The 24,674-nt window shown below is 58.0% G+C and overlaps 1 protein-coding gene across 5 annotated transcripts in view; it reads right to left on the bottom strand.

The window, feature by feature from the left end:
* The window catches only part of COL27A1 (collagen type XXVII alpha 1 chain), a 135,045-nt gene extending 110,705 nt beyond the window's left edge, over window positions 1–24,340 (bottom strand). For 4 of the 5 annotated variants that reach the window (XM_082697049.1, XM_082697051.1, XM_082697053.1 and 1 more), the window contains exons 1-4: window positions 22,282–22,807; window positions 15,860–15,930; window positions 10,973–12,693; window positions 2,848–2,901 (exon numbers count right to left, since the gene is read on the bottom strand). In XM_082697049.1, the coding sequence (XP_082553175.1) occupies window positions 2,848–2,901; window positions 10,973–12,693; window positions 15,860–15,930; window positions 22,282–22,340 (1,905 nt within the window). In that variant the 5' untranslated portion in view covers window positions 22,341–22,807. Of the gene's footprint in view, window positions 1–2,847; window positions 2,902–10,972; window positions 12,694–15,859; window positions 15,931–22,281; window positions 22,808–23,970 lie in introns of those variants that run through there. The other variant, XM_082697050.1, reaches the window with a different exon arrangement.
* Window positions 24,341–24,674: the final 334 nt, after the last annotated feature.

Below are 24,674 nucleotides of genomic sequence, written 5' to 3'. Positions count from 1 at the left end.
TGTCACTGGCTCCTCTTGACTCATCTGGCTGGCTGTGTATGAACTTGCTTCCTTCCTCCCTCTCCGAGGCCAACTTTCCAGCTGCAGCCTGTCACATTCCATCCAAGACACCTCCCTCTTCCTCGATGCCTGCCCAGGGACCCTCCCCTTCTCTAAACACGTTGAAAAGGAACAGTGTTCCGAAGCTCACTCGGCCTGGGGAATGGACAACGGTGTCATGGGGGACCCTCCTTCTAAAGTGACCCGCTCTCCAGCCCTCTCCAGCATTCCACCCAACACGGTCTTCCAGCACAAGGACGGGACCTGGAACCATCTGTGAGCAACCCCCTTCCCCAGCCTCGCTCTCCCCGACCGTCCTCGGAGTAGCTAGGACCCCGCCGGTCTTTAAGGAATCTGGAAGACCTGAGATGCTCACCCCAGCCCAGACTCCTGGGGTCTAACCTCAGAGCTCAGACTGAACTGGGCCTAAGATGGGGAGGCGTGTTTGAGAAGGGGCCCCTGACCAACACTCCAGAAGCAGGCATGGGCTGTGGGAGGCCAAGGGTGGCTACCTTCTCCCCAGTCGTGCCCCTGGTTGCCCCAAAAATGGCGGGCTGGAGTGCTCAGCTACCCACCCGGCCTGTAGCCTGTAGAAGCAGGGGCTTCCTGCTTCCTCGCCCCCCCCCCACCTCCCCATCCCTCTCCCGCCACTGCCTTGCAAAGAAACGGAGCACATAGTTGACCGGGAGCCAAGCAGACCAATACTATAAATGCTGCGGCCCAGAAAGCCGGGTATGAGGAGGGCCCAGGGATTCCCCAACATCCTTACACAGACTGGGGAATTATGTGGAGGTAGGAAGGGGGATGCCACTGAGCTTTGGACAACCTCCGGTAGGGCCCTGCCACTCCCTGAGCCCCAGAGCAGTCATCGTGCAGAGAGGAGCTGGGATGGTCTACTTTTCGCATTCTACTATCTCTGGAATTTTATGATCTATGGAATTTCCAGCCTAGAAACAGGATGATGGTGGGGAGGTGGCGAGGGGGAGGGGTGCGTGGTGGGGAGGGAGAGCACACAGAAAGCCCGAGAAGGAGGATGGGAGAGGCATTCCCTCACTCAAGGAATTTCACAGCTGGGAAGAACCTTGGAAACACGGTTCCAAGGAAATGCCTTCGCAGTTCCTGAGCGGACTCCATGCTTTATAGATGGGAAACTGAGGCCCAGAAAAGGGAAGGATTTGTCTAAGATCACACAGCTTCTGGGGGGAAAGGTTGTTGACTCCCAGACTAGAACTCCTCAGTAACCATTTGCCTAGCACCTGTTGGGTGCAGGGCACCCTGCTAGGCAGCGTGTTGAGAAAGAGAAAGAAACAGGGCCTGGCTCTGGCCCAGAGGGGCTTGTTTGGGTAGAGAGAGAAATCAGTGCAATAGATGGTTAAGAGCACAGGTTCTGGGATCAGACTGTCTGGGTTCCATCCTAGCTCTAGCATTGACACTCTGGTTGGCTTTCTCCAAAGTAACCAAACCTTTCTGAGCCTCAGTTTCCTCATCTAGAAGCATGGGGACGACGTCGGAACCCATTTCTTGAGAAGGCTGGGCTGGTGGGATGAGATCATGCAATCCGCCAACAGAGGTCAGCAGTCTGCGTGAGCTTTAGGAAAGTCATCCGTGCCATCCAGAGCAGCGAAAACCTGCTGCAGGAACTCAGAGAAGGGGGCGGTCGTCAGCAAACGAGATGGCATTTGATCTCAGCAGAGGACGGAGAAGGAGCTTACAAAGAAGGGCACGCCAGGTCAGGGCAAGAGGCCGACCTAGAAAAGGTGCAGAGGAGGCATTCGGAAGGGTGCTAAGTCAAAGGGCCTCGTTCTGCACCCAGGCTGCAGGAACCCTGGTACTTCCGGGGTCCCCAACTCTGGGTAAGTCCTCCACGGAGACTCTGGAGCCAGGAGGAAATGCTGCCTCAGACAGCAGATTCCAGAGCCCTGGGCCCAGAGAGCACAGGGCCAGGTCTGGAGTAATTGCATAACCAGAACCATCCGCTGGGCTCCGAGCTAAAAATATGCCCCAGGCAGCTGTCTCTGCCAGAGCCTTGCCAGGCACCCAGCGTGGGAAAGGCTGATTCAGCCTGGGTGCAGGTGCCAGACGTCACGGGTCTGAGCCCTCTTGGGAAAAGCACAGATTTTTCTCCCAGAGGACCCCCAGGGGTGCCAGCATATGGTTCTGGGACTAGGTTCCCATCCTGGCTCTTCCATTTCCTATATGTTCGGGCTTTCTCATCCCCAACATGCGAATGATTATCCTGGTGCACAGGAGTTCTGGGGCAGGGGAGAGGGGCTCAAACAGAGCATGCAAAGCATAACATGGGAGTTCTTTTCCACACCAAGGCTCAGGCCAGCTCCTCTCTGACGCTGCAGTCCTGCGAAGCCATCCTTCCACCTCTGATCAAACCTCTCGGCATGGGGAGCTCCCCCGCTACCTTGCCCGTGTCGGCATCCTCCACCCTGTGGAGTTAGGAGGAGGGACACAAGGGTCAAGTCCTCCCAAGGCAGCTTTTTTCCTGGACGAACGCTGAAACCCATCAGCTCAGAAGAATGTGGTCGGCAGAAACCACCTTCTCCACTCCAGGCTGCCAAGGGTGATATCCACCACGAACACCTGAGACCCTGTAAGAGGTCACTGCTGTCCCCACGGCATGCCCGTCAACACAGCGCCCCCAAAGAGCCCTGAGTTCGCGCCAATGGACAAAGTGAAAAATGGGTGCTGGGGGAGGCAGGAAACAGTCTGGGGACACACAGCAAGTTTAAAACTTCGGGGGCACTGGCTCCCCAAAGAGCCAGCGGGAGACCCAAAGGACAGCGTGTGATCACTTACCCGAGGCCCCCGTGCACCTGGGGGTCCGGGGAGCCCAGGCAGCCCAGGGGGACCCTGAAAGAAAAAGCAAGAAGACAGCGTCAGTGCCACGGGGCAGCAGGGAATGGGTTCAAGCAGCTGTTCCACAAGCATCTCCAGAGCTCTGGGCATGGATACTCCACGACTGAGGAGAGGGGTTCTCTGTGGCCTAAGGAACTCATGCTCTTTGGGCCTTCCAGGCCTTTGCAGCTGCTGTTTCACGGTCTTTGAAGTTTTTGCCTTTTATTACTCAGCAAACTTACCCAGGGTGCCACCTCCTCCAGGAAGGCTTCCCAGATCCCTCCCCTAGCTTGAGTCAAGTTCCTGCTTTCCATTTTTTATTTATATATTATTTGGGGAATTGTCTGCCCCAAAGCCTGTCTCTCCCACTAGACCATGGTCTCCTCAAAGGATCTAATTCTCTCTCCCCAGGGCTCAGTTAAATGTCTGATAAGATAAAACACAAGAAGGGCGCCTGGGTGACTCAGTGGGTTAAAGCCTCTGCTTTCCGCTCAGGTCATGATTCCAGGGTCCTGGGATCAAGCCCCTCATCGGGCTCTCTGCTCAGCAGGGAGCCTGCTTCCTCCTCTCTCTCTGCCTGCCTCTCTGCCTACTTGTAATCTCTGTCAAACAAATAAATAAAATATCTTTAAAAACAAAACAAAACAGCAAGAGACCTCAGAGCTCAGCCAAGTTCTCTGCAGAGCCGGACAGGGAAGGGATTTGCCCATGGTGTATCTGTGCACATGGAGAGGCCGTGCAGCATATAGGGTATAGACAAAGGCTTTTGCATCAGACAGGCCTGGGTTCCAACCCCGTGCTGCCACTTACCAGCTGGGTTTGGGCAAGTTCTTCAGCCAGCCTGTGCCTATAAAACGGGGGCAAGAATACCCTCTTCAAAGGACGGTCACAAAGATGAAATGAGAGATAGTGAACATTTAACACAATGACTGGGGTCTAAACATCACTCAAACGTTCCATCTGTTCAGGAGTCACAGCCTGGTCCAACTTTCATCACTGCTCCCAGAGAACCCGCAATAGCCCCCTCATTGGTCTCCCCATGTCCACCACCTCTCCCCTCCTGTCCTCCTCACCACAGCCCTGTTCATCTTCCCAAAATACTCTCCTGCTCAACGACATTCAATGGCTCCCTATTCCCCACAAGAGAAAGGCCTAACCCTGCAGCATGGAAGGGAGGCAGCCAAGCAGACTTACTGAATGGAGGGCTGACCTTCGTTCAAATTCCAGTTTTGCCACTTAATCGCTGGAGACTTTTTGCAAGCCCTTCAGCCTGAGTATCCACTGCTCCCCATCCCCATGGGGTCAGTGGCCACTGCCCCGTCTACCCTGAAGGCATCAATGAGAATTAACTAAGTGCCTGATGTGAGGAACTGAACACGGAGCCTTCGAAGGAAGCCTGGCTTTCGAGGATGTGTGAGGCCTGGGGAATTCATTTGTTTCAAATAACCATCAACGAGATTCCAGGTTTCCTGCCCGGAGTTAAAATCAGTGTTGAAAACCCAGTACGGTTTGGCTGGTAATTAATCCAGATCTCACGCTGGGCAGCCTCGGTTAACAGTTCTGGCCTACGAACACCACCACGTGCTTGCTCGGCCATGAATAAAAATCAGAAGAGAGATCCAGACAGGCAGATATGGGCACCAAGGCCCCGGGGCACTGGAAAGGACCTGGGGTGGGGCTGGGGCAGGGGGGCGGGGGCGGGGGGGGGGGGCTGCGTGGCCTCAGGCAAGTCCCAGATACCTCTGAGCCTCCAGGGACCTTTGGCCAAATTGGCAGCGGTCTTCCTTCAATCCAGAGCCCAGGGGCTGGGTGGCTGTTTCTCCTCCCCTATCTTGTTCAGCAGGTTTCCCTGCTGGGATTCAGGCCAGGCTCCTCTCAGCTCCTCCCCAGGGAACGGCAGAGCCCCAGGAACCTGGGTTCACCCTGGGCGCCCCCGCATGGGCTCTGGGCACGCTACTTCTGTCGAGCCTTCATTCTCCAAGTGTGAAATGAGGATATGAAGGCCCCTAGCTGACAGATAATCTATAAGAAGTGCTAATCCTGGGGCCTGGCACACAGTTAATGCCCCCCAAAGTTAGCTGTCGTTTCTGTTAAGCAAGCTTCTGGAAGTTCCCCAACTCAGAATTTTAAACCACCCTCCTTGGCATCTGTTTTGCAGGAAGAGCAAAGATTTCCCTTTCCAGAAAGCCCTCGTTGGCCCTGATCTTCCAGGTGACCCAGAATTAAAGGGAAATGCAGGGGCTCGGGCTATGCTGCATCGTTACCCAGGATCGTCACCCAACCCTTTTAGGAGATGAGACCCCGAAGAGCGCCTCAGAGCAGCAAAGCGATTTGCCCAAGTCCACACAGCTAACAGGCAGAACCTGGGTTCAATCTAGGACATCTGATTTGCTCTCCTCTCTTGGGCAGCTTCCACGCAGAGAATCTTGGCTAGGTGTGTCCTGATGCGGTGTGCAGCCTTGGCTAAGACCCTTCCCCTCTGCAGGCATCTAGGGAATGAGCATCCCAGAACCTTCCCAACCCGGGCCCTTCTGCGTTGCCGGGTGGCAACGATTTCCTTTTCCAGTTATCGGGCAGGACAGGAAAGGAGGACACCGTGCCCAGCTCACAGAGAGGAAGGCCAAGGCCCAGCGAGGCCGGGCTCATGCAGGGCTCCAGGGAGAGACAGTCTCCAGAAGGTAGAGCTCCCTCCGGGACCCTGGTGGGTCTGCGTTGTGGAAGCCTGGACATTCCCTCTTGGCATTTCTTCTGCCCCAGAAACAGGGGCATCCCGGCTGGGAATCTGACTTCACCCACAACATCTGCCGAGCAGACTCTGAGTGCCAGCTGAGACCCATGGCCCAGCCTGGTGATGTCAGTCCGCAGCCCGGCTCCGTGTCATGGTCGCCCAGCCCTCAGCTGCAGGCCTGGCCAGGCTCTCCTCTACCCACCCCGGGCGGGGCTACCCAGCAGCCCAGCTGCAGCCACAGGCCCAACCCTTCCCCATTCAGGACTTACTTTGTCTGTGGGCAAGTGAGGGTGGGCACCCCCTGCCCACTCTCGCCTGATCCGAGACCCTGTCTGTTCTCCACGCAGTGGAAAAACGCTGCCATTTCTTTCCAGGGCCTGAAGCCTGAGCGGGTGACTCTGGGATGATTCACGAAGGCCGGGGTGGGATTTTCCACTCCACGCTGCAAACAACGGGGCCTCTGAGAGGGCCCAGAGCAGAGGGGGAGGGGCGCGGGGGCCACGGGCCTGCCTGGGGGAGGTGAAGGAGGCCTGGGCTCTGGAGCTCGCACAAACACAGCCATGGAAACAAACAAGCAGCGGCTCTGGGCTTTCCCGGGGGGTCCTGGCCTCCGACAGCAGGACCTAGGGGAACCCTGTCCCATGGAACAAGTCCACCCTTGTGTCCAGCTGCAAAAGCCCGCCTGCCAAGCCTTGCAGAAAGAAGTAAGTCCTGGCTGGCACGGCCCGTGGCAGCAAGCAGACTGGTTCTGGGATCTGGGAGACCTGAGTCCCAGCCTGCGTGTGCTGCTGACTGCTGGTGACCCTATGCTGGAACTCTTCAGTCTCTGGGCCTCTGCTCCTTGCCTGTGGCTTGATGGGGAGAGGCAGGGGCCCTCAAAGGGCCCTCCCACTTCCGACCATCTGAGCACACCGTTATTCCCAAGAATAGCCCTCAGGGCTCTGAGATTTTTTTCCCCCAGTCTCTGTCCTAGGGAAGGGCCTCCTGGGCCAGGACTTTTCCATATGGCCTTACACAGATTACTGCATCTCCCCGTGCCTCCAGGCCTCAGTTTGTCCAGCTGCAAAATGGGGATATAACATCCAGCTTCCAAGATAAAGTATGCAGGTGCTGGTTTTTCTCTACTCGCTCCCCAGGTCTCTTGTGTGCCCTGGGAATCCGGCCTACAGGCTGCAGCCTCACGCCTTCCTGCTCTCTGCTTCTGGCTGGATCTGGCCAACGGGAGGTCCCGACAAGAGACGGAAGAGTGGACAGAGTGAGTGGGCGGGGACTTTCTCTACCCAGCGAAGGACTACAGACTACCGTTCACACTTTAACTTTCGCTGGGTTCTGGTCACACATGCCCTCCTTTTGTACCTTCAGGTCCGACCTGTGTGCTTTGCCAGCTGCTATCGGTTCTTTTGCTGCTGCCCACACCTCTGCAAACAGCCCCTGCCTTGAACTCTCTCAATGACCTTGTTCCCCACCTGGAGCTGCAGGATACGGCAGGCAAACTGCTTAGCTCAGAGCCTGGCACATAGTAGGAGCTCAAAAAACACTGTGCTAAACACAAGGCAAAACAGCCCTCATTCTCCTGGGTTCTAGATGATAACTAGGATGAGCAGTGAATTTCTCAAGCTCTAGCCCCAGTTCCTAACCACCAACAGTAGGAAGGCCCTTCTGGATCCAGACGGTCCCAGTCCTCCTAAGGCAGTGATACCCTCATCTCAACCACCATCAGTAAACAGCCCCAACCAACCACCGGGACCAGGTTCTAGCGCTGGATGCTTTATGTCCCTCATCTCGATTGATCCATATGACTCTAGAAACATAGGGAGTACCATATCCCTGTTTTGCAAAGGTAAAAACAGAGGCTCAGAGAGGTTAAGTGACTCGCAAAAGGTCACACAGCACCTGGCCCCAAGAAGGCACTCAATCCACATTTGCTGACAGAAGGAAAGGATGGCTGGATAAGGGAGTGGTCCCAACCCAGGTCATTCCAAATGTGAAGTCTGTGCGCCGTTCCCCTCCACATGGCCTCCTGACTCCACCAGCAACAGAGATCTGTGTAACCTCAAGGAGCCTGCCCTGGGAATCAAGACAACCTTTTTTTTTTTTTTTCCTGTAAAGATCACATTCCTTCATTCATTTCACAGATAGTCATGGAGCATCTGCTGCGGGCCAGGCCCTCATCTGGGTCTCCCTGAGGTGACGCTTGCAAAAAGTGCAAGCAAGGGCAAATGCCAGCAGCCTGATCATGAATAAATAAGGCCTTGACTCGCCTCCTCCCAGGCGTGGGGCTTCTGTGCAGCTTCTGTGCAGTCTCTGTGAACCGCAGCCTCCCCGCCCCTCCTCACCCGGGGCCCAGCTCAGCTTTTCCATGCTCCCCCCTGCCGCTGCTGGGGCTCCCACAGAGCTCCCTCGCTCCGTGGCTACAACCGCTGGCAGGCCCGGGGCCCAGAGCTGTCTCCGCCTCTGCCAGTCCGTCTCCTGCCCCTGGGGACCAGGGGGATCCCATCAGATCCAGCCGCAGCACCCATCTCAGGCTCCAAAATAAGAGCCACTTATTTCTGGGGAGGGAGCTCTTCCAAAGCTGTCAGCCCTAGGGAGAGGAAAGAAGTTCCCAAAGTCACCCAGCAGAAACATCTCCAAGGGGCCTTGGAGATCACCCAGCTCGCTTCCTCACAGGAGATGGGAGCTATTCTTAACTTAAATTCTGCAGAAACCAAGGCTTAGCGCGGCTCAGGGCCACAGAGCTAGTAAGGGGTGGAGTCAGAATTGGAACCCAGGTCTGCAGGTCCGCAGACGGCGGACAATTAAGCCCCCGACACAGAGCAGCACAGTTTCTTCTCTGCTGGGATGATATCCTAAATGTATATGGGGGGTCGGAGGCATGTAAGATAAGACAGAGGGAGCCCTTGTCACCACCACTCAGAGATGCCACTTCCATTATGGGAACTCTGGACTCTGCCACAATAGAAACGACCAGTTTGCCACCAGCCACATGATGGGCTGGACAAGGCTTCTCAAAGTTTTTTGGGTTCCTGTTGGAATGAGGCTAGGTTCCGAGCTGAGGGAGGGTGGGACTAGGGGACAGGGTGGGGCATGAGGTAGGAGGCTACACAAGCAGATTGACATCATCCCTCTTGCCCTTGGCCTTCCAGGGTTGGAGGAACAGGGACAGCCAATAGCCTCTCTGGATGTCAGGAACCCAAAGTCTTATTCCAGTCTCTGCAAGGACATGCTAGGTGCCCTTGGCCGAGTCTTTTGTCCCTCTAGCCACTGCCCCCCCCCCATGTAGAGCAGGGATCAGCATTCCCAGCCTGCCCTCCTGACCCAGGTCCTGTGAGGTCCTAAAGGAAGGTACCACTCATGTAACTCATAAATCTGGTAGGTCTAGAAACAGCAGATTCTTTAGACATTGAGATCTTCCTCTGAGGCCAAGGACAGGCCCTGACACATCTCTGAAGTCCCCAACCTCCTGCCCTGAGTCTTAGAGTCTCAGAGTGGACCCTCAGCGGAGTGGGATGGAATGTGCCAGTCTTGGCATCTGGCCCTGGGGCGTAAATTTCAACTCTGCTGTGTGCCCCTGGGTAAGTCATGGCCCTTTCTGGGCACAGTCTCTAGGCTCCTCACCTGCCCACTGAGGAAGGTTGAATGGAATGATCCCTAAGTACCTACGTACTGAACAGCAGATCTGGAGTGAGGCCTCACCCCTTCTGAGCCACACTGCCAAACCCCAAAGGGACAGTATATAGCCCAGGCACCCGACAGGCTCAAAGGCAGATTCTATACTCTCAAAACCACTCCTGCTCCAATTGTGCCGGCTTGGACATGGCTGTCCTCTCCCCACAACACACACAGCCTCCGGAGGCAGGGTTGACCTCCTCCACTGGATGGGGTGGAGACTGAGGCTCACACCCTCTCTCAGCGGGGAGGGACCATTCACCCCATTTTGGCCTCGCAGCCAATGAGCCCAGCACCCACACAGCTTGAGAAGCTGAGTTGTCAGGGCTCGGAGGCACCTGGCGCCTGAGTCAGGCTGGGCAGCCCGGAGGGGTGAGAAGAGGTCCTTCCTTCTCTTCTCGGCTCCCAACCTCCTGCCCTGACAATTTTGGAGCACAGGACTTGAACAGAGCATTGACATAATTGCAAAGCAATGCATACAATTTCCATAAGTTCTACAATATGGTTATAATAAAAACGGGCTCTCAGTCCCCTTGGAGACAGGCTGAATAAATATTATTCCTAATGATTATTAAAACTCATTAAGTGTGTTTGTAAGGCCTGGGAATTCCCAGCATCTGCCACCGTCTCCACGTTGTAGGGAGCCTACCCTCAAACACAGAGCCTGGTGGGAAACCCAGCCTCAGGGAGGAGAAAACCACACAGTGGTCATCTCCAAGGCAGGAGAACAGAGCAGAGGCCTGAGCTTTCTGGAAACTCCATCCCCTACACTCCCCACCCCAGAGGAATTGGCCTCCAGCTGCAGAAAGGTCGTTGCCCCTGGAGACAGTCCCAGGCATGTTAGAGGCACCGGGCCTGAGAACATCTCCTGCACGTGGAATGTTCTTTCTCCTTTCCTTGACTGTTCAGGCCCACCCTGACCGCCCAACAGGGGCCTTGATGTGTGACTCCCCGACAGGGGCCACACATCAAACAGTTAGAGGAGCAGGGACAGGGGAGAGGACGGGGTTGGAAGCCCCCGATCGGGAGATGTGGGGACACGTGGGGGCGGGCCCATCCCGTCTAAAGGGGAGGCTCTGACCGGGCAGCCGGCCACGGGCTACTGCATCTGTCCCCCTTCCAACAGAAGCTGGTCACCGGGTCTTTTATAAGAAATCTCTCACATTTTTAAAATGTTAGTAACTTATTAAATATTTTTAAACAATGCTGCATGTGCCAAACAAAACACGTTCAGGACTACCCGTGTGTGACCTTTGTCCAGAGCTCCCAGGCTAGTTGGTGGGCTGGAGGGGCTCTCCTCAGTCAGGAGAGCGGGATTCTGGAAACCATGGGACCTGGGGGCCAGTCAGCTAGTGGTTTTCCTCGAGCCACTTGACCTTCACAGTTGGGTTAGCAGAGAATGACCTCGAGCCTGGGCCCGCCCAAGCCCAGGGGTGCTCTGTTCCCGGCACTGGCCACCAAACCCAGAGCTGCCCCAGTGGACCGTGGGTCACAGCAGAGCAGACCATCAAGAGCACATCACAGGGAGAGGAACAGGGGACCTGCGAGTCAGCCGAGGCCCTGCCCACAGCCACCTCCCTGCTCTGAGTTGCTTCTCTGGCTCTGCCCTAATGCCAGCAGTTGCCCCCTGTCCCAACTGCCCCTGCCACCCCCTTGAGCTCCAAGCAACATGCACCCCTCACCCCGTCTTACCGGCAAACCACAGTCTCCCTTGGGCCCTGGAGGTCCCATCAGCAACGGGAAAGGCGTGGGTCCCGCCAGGTGGAAGAACGAATAGCTGTGACTCGTGGGCCAGGGACTGGAGGACAGGAATCGCACGGGGCCCAACGCTGGGGCCGGGGTGGTCGGCCAGTGGGGCCGGGACAGTCTGGAGCTGGGCCTGGTTGTCAGATCATTCGACGGGACATCCCTGGCTGCCTTCCCAGGTCTGAGGGGGACGGGCTTCCGGGGGCTGCTCTTGGGTCTGGCTTTCTTTGTGGCTTCTGATCCAGAGGGTTTCTTGCTTTTGGTGGGGGAGCCAGGAGCAAGGGTGGGAGGCATCGCTGTGGCTGGCGGAGGGATCCTGGGAGAGCCAGGATGGAGGACAGGGGGCAGGGGCGGAACAGTGGGTTGGGGAGGTCTGTGGGTGCCAGTGCGGGCAGGGGCCGGCTCACTGGTACGGCGGCTCGGCTTGGCCTCGGTCTGGCTCACTGGGAGAAAAGGTTTTTTGGAGGAGCCAGTGGCCAGAAGTAGGGGCCGAGTGCTGGGTAGCGGAGGTCTGGGCGTCACAGGGGTCCTCTGGATCGGCTTCACTGAGGGGCGGGAGGCAGGAAGTAGGTGGGGAGTGGGGGGCACTGGCTTCTTGGTGGGTGGGGCTGCTTTTGTGAAGGAAGGCTGAGTGGCCTTCTGGGGTCGGCGAGGGCTTTGGACAAGGCCTACTGAAGGAGAAGGGACCGAGAGTCTGGCTGGATGGCTTTTGGGGGTCTTGGTGGCTGCGCTCTTCCATAATGGCTGGACAGTTGTGGTGGAACTAGCCGGAGAGGCCAGGGACACCGCAGGGCGCGCTCCACCGGCTGGCAGCTTGGCGGGAGGCTGCGGGATCCGGGCTGGGCCCCCTGCGGCCGCACGCCGGCGAGGCTCTGTGGTGCTAGTCCTCAGGGGCTTGGCGGGTGTGACGGGCACCGGAGTCCCCCTGGGATTCCTGCTTGCAGGCCGTGACCCCAGGGCTGGCACAGCAGTGGTCAGGTTCTCCAGGCCTTGCAGGGGAAGGTCGGTCTGGAAGGTGAAGGTCGTGCCCGAGTCTCGGGGAAGGAGGGGACCCAGCTGGGGCCGGTACGTGTCGGCCTGTCCGCACTGCCTCCTCAGGTGGGTACAGTAATTGTGAGCGACCTGCGTCACGGGGTAGATACTGAACTGGCACAGGGCGCCTTCAAACTGGACCGCATGTGGGTTCATCTTCCCAAAGAGGAAGGAGCCCTCGGGGTCGAGGGCTGGGTCTTTGTGGAAAGGCAGCGGGACAGGCACCCGGCGCTGCCCGCACGCCGTCACCAGGGTGACAGTGCGGCCCCGGAGCTCCAGGGCGAGGTGATGCCAGCGCCCGTCGTGCACGTCGAGGTCAAAGGCCACGGAGCGCCGGGGCCCCAGGTGGACGACCGTCTTGCCGGGGAGGAACTGCAGGCCCAGCTGCAGCTTGTGCTTCCGGCTACGGACGGCGAAAAGGAAGGCATGGTTCACCCGGTGGGAGCAGAGGCTCAGCACCAGCGCCAGCTCTGTGCCCAGGGCGGCGGGAAGGACGGCGGCCGTGGGGGCCTGGAGCCGGCTCCGCTGCGTAAAGATGAAGCCCGATGGGAACGGAATGACCCCCGGGGGCGGGGGGCTCCGGCCACCCCCTGCTTTCGTCCAGCTGAGGCCCAGCCGCTGGAGGACGTCCACATCTGCAGAGGGAGCACAGAGGGGGAGAGGGTGCGGTCAGGGTCTGCTCCCGCCCCAGGCCCCTCCAGGCGCGCAGACGGGGAGGCCGGTCCCTCCGCTGCTACCTCACGCTTGGGGCCGGGAGCGTGGAGTCGGAACCAGTCCCCCGTCTGGCTGAATGGCCCTGCCTATACTTGTTTACAACACAGACCCTGAGCTAGACGTGTGACTTGAGTGCCTCGGTTTCCTCATCTGTTGAATGGCATCACATTAGCACCAGACGGAGAAAGCTGCCACAAAGAGCCAACGAGCTGGCACGCTTGAAAACAAGCGCCTGGCACCCAGTAAGCACCTGCCAAGGACAGCTGCTCATACCAGAAATAATGACCGTCACCAGAGGCTAGCCGTGAGTATTCAGGCTCTTTCCCGTGTCCATCTCAGAAGCCGCCTCCTCCAGGAAGCCATCCCATGAGTGAGGGAGCAGGGTCACAGGAGCTCGGTAAGGATGTCCAGCAGGCCTGACTGGTTTGACCACCTTTAAGAAGGTCCCCAGCCCCCTCTGCACCCCCTTGGTCTCTCTATGGCCAGAGCAGACTGAGGGAGCTGCCTTCTGCACAGGAAGAGGACACGTCCGATGACTCCCCTCCTCCCTGCGCAGCCTTGGACAGAGCAGAGGAAGCCGATCGAGGCATCCTTGTAACCTCTGTCCTCTGGCGAGGCGTCTGGACGTCGACTGCGGCCTGGCCAGGTCACATCCGCCCAGTAATTACAACGGTGGGGCTCGCCAAAGGAGGGCTTCCAGCGTGTTTATGGAAAGGCTTCCTGACCTTGCCTCTCACAGGGTCATTCGACCTCCTTCAGTCGGCCGAGCTGCCAGTGTCTGCAGAAGGCAGCTCCCGAACTCTGACTCGGAAAGGAGAGGCCGCCTCCAGAATGGGGGCCTGGCTCAGGTCCTTGGCTTCCTCCCACCAAACCCCTGAATTCAGCGACCTAGGCCCTGAGCATGGTACGTGGGGTCCACGTGGGGCTGGATATGGCTCTTAGCACTTAGCCCTCGGCCGGCAGCTGTGAGATGGACAGACGGGTGGATGGACAGATAGATGTGCTAGGAGAAGATGAGTGCTGCACATATGTAGCAGGCTCTGGAGTCAGAAGGCCGGACTTCAGAGCCAGACAGAGCCACCCGGAGTCTGGACTCTGAGCCTCCGTTCCCTCCGCTGTAAAACGAGGCGGCAGAGAACGCCTCCATCAGAGGGTTGTTGGCTGTCCTCATCCAGATACCTCTGGACGAGTCTCTTCCTGACCCCTGAGCCTCAGTTTCCCTGCCCAGAAGGCAAGGGCAGCCAGATGTGAAGGCGGCCACCCAGCGCTCACGATGTCTGAGAACACCACAGTCCTAGGCTGCTCTTTGGGGCTGGCCTGGCTTGAAGACCTGTCTTCCTCCCTAAGGATCTGTGGACCTTCGTTTCCCTTCAAATTCTCCTTTCTCCCACCTCCGTCTGTCCTGAGCTCCTGAGCTCAAATAAACCACTGCTCCAAGATTCTCTTGGTCACGGTGGATTCCCGTCTCCATCGTGGAAACCTTCCTATGAGCACAAACTACTACTCCCTGCAAACGACTTCTAGGGGAGGAGGGAAGCCACCTCTCCCTCCCCTCATCCCACCTGAGCAGCCCCCCCAAGCTCCCCCCCATCCCCACCCCCCTCCAGCCTGCACTGCATGCCCTCATACACTGCAGCTGTCAGCTGCTTCTACCTGCCTGGCCAGGTGCCACTGGTGAGCTCCCCCAACTGTCCTCTGCAGGTGGCTTTCAAAGCTGACCCCAGCCAGTCTCCAGGCCTCCCCCAGAGACGGTGTGTGGGGCAGGGGCAAAGCCCCACACTCTGCCACCCGGAGCTGGCAGAGGCCTCTGACCACCGTGGGCACCAAGGGGGATGGAGAAGGACCGTTCTTGCCCAAGGGGTCAGGGAAATGCTAGAATTAACAACAATAAACACTAGTATTTACGGACCATTTCCTATGTGCCAAGTGCTTTATGTGTTCTATCTCACCCAATTCTCTCAATCATTTCTAAAGAAGATACTGTTTAGCATCCCCCCTTTACAGAGGAGGGTCAGAAAAGTTCGCTACAGGCACGAGCTCAAGGTCACACAGCCTATAACAAAAGGCACAGCCGGGACTTGAACCCAGGCCACCTGGCTCCAGGGTCTCTGTTCTTAGCACAATGCTATCCCGAGCTGGAGTCCCTCAGACTCGTTGGAGAGTGGGGTGGAGACCCATCCAGAATCCAGGGGCCAGGAGCTGGGGGCCAGGGGAATGAATGCAGCCCGACGCCAAGCAGAAGGACCCTGCCAGCTGGCCGCGGCGAGATCCCTTTATTACATAAACCTGGCTCCGCGGAGCTCCGGCCTCTCCCCAACACCGCCCCCCCCGCCCCCCATTGCCTGACTCAGGACTCTGGACAGCTGTTCACCTACTTTGTGAGGGAAACAGCAAGCTCGGAAAATATGACATTTGCACAAAATGTTGCCGGGCAGCCGGAGTCTCTTCCGGGCACGGCCCTCCCCTCCTGGGGACCCAATCCCTGCTGGCGGCCAGGTCAGGCCACAGGGGCTCTGGGAGTGCCCCGCTGCCTGCCCCCGGCACACGGGCGAGCATGGAGGAGGGGAAGAGCCGCTATTCTAGGAGGCCTTGTGGCTGCTTGACAAACAGATGTGGGAGAGGTTTCAGTTTCCCCGGGCAGCTGTGCAGCCAGCCCACCGCCGCTCTGGCCCCCTGGCTGGGTCCTCGGGGATGGCAGGGGGAGAACAGGATCTCACGGCAAGGGGAGGGAGTGGTGGCCTTCATGCCTCCTCTCAACAGATCTTAGTATAACCCTTGGACAAATTAGGACGACTGAGGCTTACCGAACCATGATTTCTTCCAATTCTGCCCCCGCCCCCGTAGGAAAGAAAGGGTCACTCTCCCACATTTCTGCACTGAGCCCTTGCTGTCCCTTACAAAACTGCAAATGTCACTCTTCCCAGCCTGGAGAGAATTTGCCAATGATGGGCTCCATTCTAACTGACAGGAAAACTGAGGCACTGAGTTCCACATGGGGCCATGGCTGTCTCCAAGCCCTGAGTTCTCAGGTCTCTTCTGCCCTCCCTTGTCCCCCCATCCCCCCACACAAAGAGAAGAGGGAATTACCTTCAGGAGGTCCTTGGGTGGAGGCCAGGTGACAGGCAAATGAGATTAAGATCCAGGTGAAGAGAAACCCCCTAGAGACGGGAAGACACAAGCAGAGCCGGCATCAGCTTCCACTCTGGGGCCCAGATCTGGCTGGAGAGCTGGGACAGAATCACCCACCCTCAGATACCCCACCCCGGCCAGGCTTGCCCACTGGAGGTGGGGGAGGCCAGGCACAGGCTCTATGACCCCACAGGGTAGCCCATGCTCCCAGAGTTTCCAGGCGTAACCTCCAGAGGCAGGACCTGCTCACGCGGCACAAGTCTCAAGTAAAATGTTGTTTGTCACAGATCGGGAAACCAAGGTCATAAGGTAGGGAGCAGTGGGCGGGAAGCCTTGTCGTGGGCGTCAGGAGACCCGGGATCCAGCTTCAAAAATCTGTTGCTGACTCACTGAGCCACAAGGGCCAGCCCCTCCCCGTCTCTGGGCCTCAGTTTCCCCATCTGTACTATGGCCTCTGGATTCTAAGGCCCAATGGGCAGCAGAGCCAGGACTGAAAGGTCAGTGGGAAAACCAGACCCGTCTGCTTGGATGACGGACATCCTCAAAGGACAAAAGCAACGGGAAATCCCTCTGTAGGCACAAGGGGGGAGGGAGAGAAGACCCCTTAAGCAGGGCTAGAGCACGCTAAGGAAGCTGCCCACCTGGCCTCAGGCTGACAGGGAAAGGCAGGGGAGAGTAAACAGAGGACACGGAGGGAGGTCATGCAGACCCAGGTGCAAACGTGACCCCATTGCTTACCAGCTGTGTGACCCTGGGTGAGTCACTCAGCCTCCCTGAGCCTGCCTCAAGCTCTGCGGCGTGGCCGACACTCCCTATCTCACCCGCCAGGCGTGAGGATTAAATGAGCTCATGCATGTCAAGGGCTTGGCCTGGTGCCAGCCACAGAAGTGCGCCTTCAGCATCACTGCTACCGCCGGACTCTGGGGCCGGGAAGGGTTAATGCTCTGCTCAGTGGTTCCTGCCAAGATGGGCAGAGGCAGTGATCCGATTTCACCTTCCTGTGGGAGCAGCCACCGGCGACACCCGAAGCCACCCGGGGCATCTGATCCCCGAGCGGGCAGAGGGGAGGGCGGCACGTGGCCAAAGCCGGCCAGCCGGGATGCAGGCAGAGAGAGCCTCGACTGGCGGGTGGCACGAGCTAAGGCTGAGACACACAGGCCCGGGAGCCATTTCCAAGAGGAAAGCTAGAATGGTGCACTTCTGGGGAATCGTGTAATCCAGGAAGCCCATCCGCCAGAATTGATGTCTGGCACCGCCTGTTCTTCCCAGCTCCCTAGGCGCCCCAGAAAACCAGCTCACACTCTCTGATTTAATGGCAATCACTCCCATTTAATTGCAGTTATAATCAATAGTGATCCCGATAAGCACTGTAGAAGACACTGGTGGTTACCTACACTTAGTCATCCCCCTGCCCTTCTTGTTCAGGCAGGCAGGGACTTTGGAGGATACTGGATGAATCTGGGTAAGTCTAAGCCAATCTTGCGAACTTCATTTGCCATGCCAGTGACCGCTGTGGGCATGCATGCATGACCCAAACATGGTCAGTAAGAGGTGAGGGATGGCTCTTAAAGCCTCCCGGGAAAGTATTTCCAGGGGATATAGAGAAGGTCTTCTTCTAGCCTTTGCATGTTATTGAGCAGGGATGCGTGACTGCTGCAGCCATTTTGTGCACATGAGGCTAACAGGCTCCATGAGCACGTGAGGACGACAGAATGGAAAAACAGTGAATGTCTGATGACACTTGAGATGTTGAATTAGCCAACCCGTCACTGTTTTTCCTTTAGATCTCTTGATATGGGAGTTGCGTAAGCCATGTCGAATCGGGTCAATTGCAGCACAAGGCAAACTGAATGAAATAGCATTCAGATTCAGATGCTGATGGTGGTCCTTTGAAAGCCTTCTCCAGTGCCTGGGCCCTTGCCTGTGCTGCTCCCAAGTGTTCCTGAAAGTGTTCTTTTGTCTGGTCAGTTCCCACACATGCCTTAGACCCCAGCTTGGGCGTCACCCCCCACTGCGCGTACCTCATTGCAGCAGGTGTCCTGCATGAGCCCATTGCCTATTTTCCTATTTCCCTTTCTAGAACAAGTCCCTGAAGGGTAGGAACCACCTCTGTCTCGTTCATGCATATTCCCAGCACCTGGCAAGCATATCATAAATGCTCCGTAGATCTTTGTGGAAGAAATAATTGGTTCCTGGTATTACAGGACTCTGGACTTGAAAAGCATCTCCCCAGAGGCCCTCTTTCTACCTCTGACTTGTTTCCAGGGTTATTCCCAAATAATCCTCAGCTCCCCCTCAGCCTCTCCAATCTGCTGCCACTGCTGTGAAAAGGCCCTTTTTCAAGGGACCTGTCCTCCCTGCCACGGCGGGCCTCGCCTCCAGCTCGCCGCTAGCAATGACCAGCGTCTCGCTACCCCAGCGTTGCTTGGCAGGAAGAGCAGAGACTGACCCTTCTGCCACGGCCTGCCCCCCTGAAGCCCATGGCAGACTCATCGGCCCTGAGAAGAAACAACAGGAGGCTTCATTTGCTGTGACAAAAACCGAGGCTTAAGGAAACCAGGTTCCTCGTCAAGGTCACCCTGCGAAGGCTCTGAGGTCATAATTCTTCAGTACTATTTCCCACGTGTACCAGGTAGACACTTCAGAAAACTGGAGCCCCATCAACTGGGGAAGAACTGCATCCCAGTCCCGACGGTTCCCAAAGCACAACTAAACAACTAATTGCCTATCAAAGGGTCTGAGAAGTCCTGCAATGAAGACATGAACAGGGCTTTGTGTCCATCAGCAGTCCCCAGACTTAGAGGACCTGGGAATTCCTTTTTCCAGAGAATGCTTGCTCTGAAGGCACTGCCCCTCACTTTCCAGGGTCCCAACAACCTCATCTCTGTCCCATTTCCTTCCATCCTCTCTTCTCAGCCCCTTCCAGGCACAAGCCCTCACTCCTTGAGTGTCTCACCGTATGACGTCACATCCACCCGGCTTAGGATGCTTCCCAAGCTGATAAAGATAGGCTTTGGTGGAGAGGAAAAGGCATAAAAACCATACATGTCCTTAGTTGATTTTTCTGGCTGCTGTTATGCCAAGGTGCCCCCTCTGGAGCAAATAAGGATACACTTGGGGGAAATATTTTTAATCCCTAAGGTCAGGAGAAAGAAGACTCACAGGAGGGATAGGATCAGAATCTTTGCTTCAATTAAGCTTCCCAACACCATGGTTTCCAACTCAAGCATTTCAGCCCTGAAGGCCTGTGATCAATGAATTTGCCTCTCCACTTGTTCACCTTGACAAATGCTACTGACCTCTTGGACCTCAATGCTGTGTGCACTTCACCCGTATCCTGCCAAAGTGAAGGGTGGGTATAGACAGCAGGAGAAGGTCCCCTGAGATCATCTAGAGGCCAGATTCTAGTCCCATCCCCTCGTTGCGGAGATAGGGAATTGAGGCCCAGAGAGGGGAAGTGATTTGCCTAAAGCCACACAGCATGTCAGTGACCCACATGATCTGCTCTTCTACTTAGCAAACAGTCCTTTCCACCTGACTTGTCTCTTGTGGAGAAGAAACTGGACACTTACAGGGACTTCCTCTTTGCCAGAGAACGGAGTCCAGCCTTTACCAACAGGAACAGAGGCACAGCCTAGGGAGCCAACAAGCCATCTAAGTGAGCTCCAGGCCTGGAAAGTTGGCTCCGGGAGGGAGGCCCTGCTGAATCGTTTGCTCCCGTTCCAATGCTGTTTAGGCTACTGCTAATAATGTTTAGTGCCTGCGTTGGCTCAAGCTTTGTTCTTCCCGACTTCTGTTTTCACCACTGACTCGTGGGCCTTGGCTCGGTGAACCCAGGGCTCCAGAATGTCGGGAAGACCAGAGCTCAGGAGACCAGAGTGGGCAGGAGGCAGCTGCGATGGCAGTACCTACACATTAGGAAACCTGACCTTGGAGACACAGCCTGGCCACACAGCCCTCCAGGAAGGGAACCCAGGTGTCCCTACCCCTGCAAAGGGCCCTCTGCCAGCACACCAAATTTGGCTACTCCAGGACCACTAGGCTGCCAGACTGCACCTGGTATGCTTGGCTTTTCCCCCCAACCTTCCTACCTGGGATCGTAAGAGAGGACTGTAAGAGATCGTAAGAAACCCATACCAACTTGAACATCCTGCAAGAGCTCAGAGCTGAGACCCAGGGCATGAAAAAACACACAAGGAAAGCGGCCCTGTGGACTCCAGGCTTGGCTGTGCGCTCACAGGACAAGCTGGGTGGGCCACTGGCCTGAAGACCGCAGAACAGCAAAGGGGGACAGACCTGTCCCACCTGCCTCTGTGGACCAGCCAGGCCACCATGTGCCCGGACAGCCGCACCCAGGCTCCTCTCATCACACCTGATACCTCTTCCGTGGGAACACAGACAGGTCATCTGTCTGGACAGGACGCAGCCCAGAATTTTCCAGTTGACTCACATGTCCACTCAAGACGAAGTGAATAATAATACAAATAACAGCGGCCATTTATTGACCATTTACTACATGCCACGCACTGTTCTAAACCCTTGATGAACATGGTCCTCTGTTAATCATCACTAAACCTTGCGAGCTGAGAATTCAGCTGCCTGTTTTGTGGATCAGAAAGAGGGGAAGCCCAGAGGCGAGGGGGCCTGTCCAAGCTCCCACACTGTCTGATCGCAGGGCTCCCCCTGCCCTACAACCTGTCGCCCACCAGGCCAGGCTGTGGGATACCAAGAGGGTCCCCCAGACACAGAATGGGGAACAGAGAACGTGCTGTCAAAGTAACAGGCAGAATGTGCTCAGACAGAGATAGGGAGTGGGTGACATGGGAAGGGCAGCCCCACCCCCGGCCAGTGCACCCCACCAGGGGAGCTGATGGCCATTGAGATGAGACCCGAGGGGCAGCAGGACACGTGAAAGCACCAGGAAGGGGAGTGTTGCAAGTACAGAGAGGAAAGAGAAGGAGAAAAGAGGCCAGAGATGTGCTCTGTAGTGTCAAGGAGCCTGGTCTGGGCGAGGTAAAGGAGAGCAAGGCTGGAAGTCTCGCCAGGACCAGAGGGCACAGGATCTGGGGCACTGCTGTGCTGAGGGAGGCAGCGAGACCAGGTGAGGCAGAGGCTGGGCCTCAAAGCAGCGTGACTGCCCGTTTGCCCAAAGCTCAGGCCCCACTATGGGGTGCTCGCCTGGCACCACTTTTCTACCCAGCCGCTGGCATCTGTCTTGGCACAGGGTCTTCTGGAGAAAATGAGTCAGCAGTGCACTTACTTGCGCGGTGTGTGTGTGTGTGTGTGTGTATGTGTGTGTGTGTGTTGTGGTGGGGGGCAGGGGAATCTCAGCCAGCCAGTTTTTTCCAAGACATGGGAAAGAAATGGGGGGGGCATCATCCCCCTGATTCCAGCTCCAAGGGGCAGGGCATGTGGGACAGGGCGGAGCTACAACCCTGACCAGCCTCTTGGGAATGTCCTCTGGTTCTGGAAGGGTGGAAAGAGAGCAAGTCCTGTGAGCCACAGTGCATAGGGCCCGGAGGGCTGCTCCCATCCTCACTCACTCCCACACACACCCACACTCAGTGACTCGCTCTCACACACACTCACTCTTTACAACTACTCCATCAGCCCCTGGATCCCAGCTCTGCCACGGTCCCTCCTTGGAGATTCCCTGTCCCTCCCTGGCCCCCAGTCTCTGCTTCTGTGCAATGACAAGGGCCCTTTCTGTTCTGACATGCTGAATCTCCCTTTTTCTCTCTCACACCCCAAAAATGACAGGGACTGAGACACCCCCTTCCCCAGCCCCCAGGGAAGGAGGGAACACTGAGAGGAACAGACCCAAACCGACTGACACACATGCGGAGACTTCCAGAAGCAGGGGACGTGCAAAGACACACAGACGCCAGACAGCAGCAGAAGCTGAGACCCGGGGACCTAGACGCCTGTGGATAGTTTCACAAGAACTGACTAACTTAGAGGCTCAGGACTTGTAGACACCGACACCGGAACACACCGAACAGCCAGAAACGGGGACCCTTCTTCCCCCAAGCGTCCCCGAAGCCCCCCTCCGTCCCCAACCCGCCGCCCCAGGCGCCACCACCCACCCCCAAGGCCGACCCCAGGGCTGGCTCCGCACCGACCCTCCCCAGCAGGGCCCCCGGCCCAACGCGAACGCAGAGCCGGGCCAGCGGGGCAGGGCACACGGCGCTCGCCAAGCCTCGCCAGGCCGGGGGGGCGCAGCCCGCGTTAACCCTTGGCGGCCCGCCTCAGAGGGGCGCAGGAAGGGGCAGGAAGCCGACGTTCCGGGGAAGCGTCCGGCGCGGCGGGGAACCCCCAGCCCTCCCCCGGGCTGGAGCAGCAGGAAGCTGGGGAGGGGGCGTCCCCGAGCGTGTACTCACCCCCCACGCGCAGCCGCCGCCGCTATGCCTCTGGCCCCCCGCGCCGATCCCGCTCCCATGGCGGGCCCCTACTTCATGCTCCCGAGCCCGGGGGGCAAGTGTGGGCGCGCCCCATGGGGCCGCCAGCCCCCCGCCCCGCCGCGCCAGGCCGGCTCAGAGCGCGCGGCCCCCGCGCCCCCAGCGCAGCCTCGCGCCCAGGGGCGCCGGAGCAGGCAGGCAGCGCGGCCGGGGCCCCGCGGGCGCCCGCGCCAGGCCCATGGTCCCAGGAGTCCCGGCGCCGCGCTCGCCCCTGCCTCGCTCTTTTTCTGCTTCCACCGAAAAGGAAGAAGAAGCAGGCAAAAAAAGAGAGATGATCAAACTTTTGGAGGCGGGCTGCTGTCGGTCCCCGGAGGCAAAGCGAGGCCGGGCGAGGGCGCGCGGAGGGCGGTGGAAGCTGCCTCCCCGCCGGCCTGGGGGAGGAGAGGAAAAGGAAGGATTTGGGGGAAATGAAGGCGATTTAAAGTCTCGGCCCGCGGTGGCTCTCCACCTTCTCTCCTCCCCGCGCCGAGCCGCCCTCTGCTGCCCCATGCTGCCCCCTGCCGGCCGCAGCCGGTCACACAGCCTCGGCTGGCTCACCTCAGCCCTTCAGAGACACCCCCACCTACGCCCCCCCCCCCAAGTAAAAATAGAGAAACTGAGATTCACAAATAGGAAAGAGACTGCCAAGGCTGCACAGCAGGGCGACCACAATTCAGAGATTTGGGACTTCTGGCTTGTGAGACTGGGGGCCTGGGGGAGGTCCCCGAGCTTGGGGGGGCCGAGATAGAAGGAGAAAGGGGACAAATATTACTGCTGAAAAAAACCCAGTGTTCCGAGGAGAGATCTCCACCAGTACTCAGTATCTAGACTCCCACAACAGCAACAACCCAGTGTCCTGCCACACATACACACTCCTCTTCCAGATTCAGAACACCCTGGAGAACAGACCTTCCCGGCACATACATAGTGGGTGAGGTTGTTAAATGCTGGTCACCCTCTTCCCTTCCCTGTCTAGTCGGTAAGAAATGGGAGCTAAACACCCCCCCTACACACACACACACACACACACACACACCCTCAGAATGCGACCAAAGACTCCCTCAGATCCCCCGCTGGAGCGCACGACGGCACACACCTTGACACCGCTGCAAGCGCCCAGCAAATTCGCACGGCCACAACCCCAGTCTGAGCCCGGTATTAGAAGTCCCCTCCACCTCCGCCTCCATGGTTTGTTCACCGGTGCAAACTCCCACACACATCCACGCTTACCACAAACTCAGACACACACTCACACTCATCCACATACAAGTTTGGCCACGCACTCCTCCAGGGCTCACACAAACACACCCTGGGGTGTCTGGACTCGAACGCAACCCGGACTCCCTACAAGCAGACGCAGGTACACTAGTACTTACACGCACACAAATGCACACTAGCGTATCCGTATCCCCCCAACACACACTCCCGCACACACACCTTCACGTGCACACACACCTCACATACACACATGCGCGCGCGCACACCCCCACTTGCACACAGCGCTCCGCTAGTGCCCACCGCAAGCGTGCACAAACGCATTCATCCCCCACACGTGCACCCCCCCCCATACGCGCGCAACTTTACGCACACACACCGCTACCCCCAGAGCTCCAGGAGCCCCGGGCCACTTACTGGGTCCCTAGCTGCGAGGCTGGACGGTCAGTCCTTCCTCGGGCGCCTAACGGCATTTGTGTTCATGGGTCCCCGCAGCCCCGGAAGCGGGCGCGGGGGCGGGGGTGCGGGGTCCCCTTCCCTAAACTGGGCGCGGGCGCTCGGAGCGCAGCGGCACCGGGAGGGGCATGGGCGCGCGGGGCTGCGCCGCCGGCCCGGTCCGCCTGCGCTCGAACTTCGTCCGCTCTGCGTCCTCCGACTCCGGCGCGGGCTCCGGGCGCGGGGGGCGGCTCATAGGTGCTGGGGCCGCGGCGCCCGCCGGGCCTTTTGAAGTCTCCGCTGGGGGCGGGGAGGGGGCGCTGAAGGCGGCCTTTTAAACCGTGGCTGCACGCGGGCTCGGTGGAGCAAGGTGTCTGGTTTCAGCAAACTTTAGGAAAAGTCCCAAGCCGAAGCGAAGGGCGGGGGGGTAGGGGTGGGTAGGTGGGGGGAGCCAAACCAGAAAGAAAAAGAAGCGGAATAGCTATGCGCTGCTTCCTGCAGGGGGCAGAGCACCCATGGCTGCCAGGAGGCCCGCGGGGCCGGGTGCTGGGGAACCCGCAGATGACTGGGTGGCGCGTGGACCGCCCCCCCCACAACTCCCACACCACCGCGTGGAACTGGATTCGTAACCTCCACGCGGAGGAGCCCCAGGGGGCGGCAGAAACACCCCAAAATTGCACAGAGGA

This window comes from Mustela nivalis (genome assembly GCF_964662115.1).
Source record: "Mustela nivalis genome assembly, chromosome: 13".
NCBI lineage: Eukaryota > Metazoa > Chordata > Mammalia > Carnivora > Mustelidae > Mustela > Mustela nivalis.
Note: the sequence above shows the minus strand (reverse complement) of the source record. Positions and strands in the feature narration are given on the sequence as shown.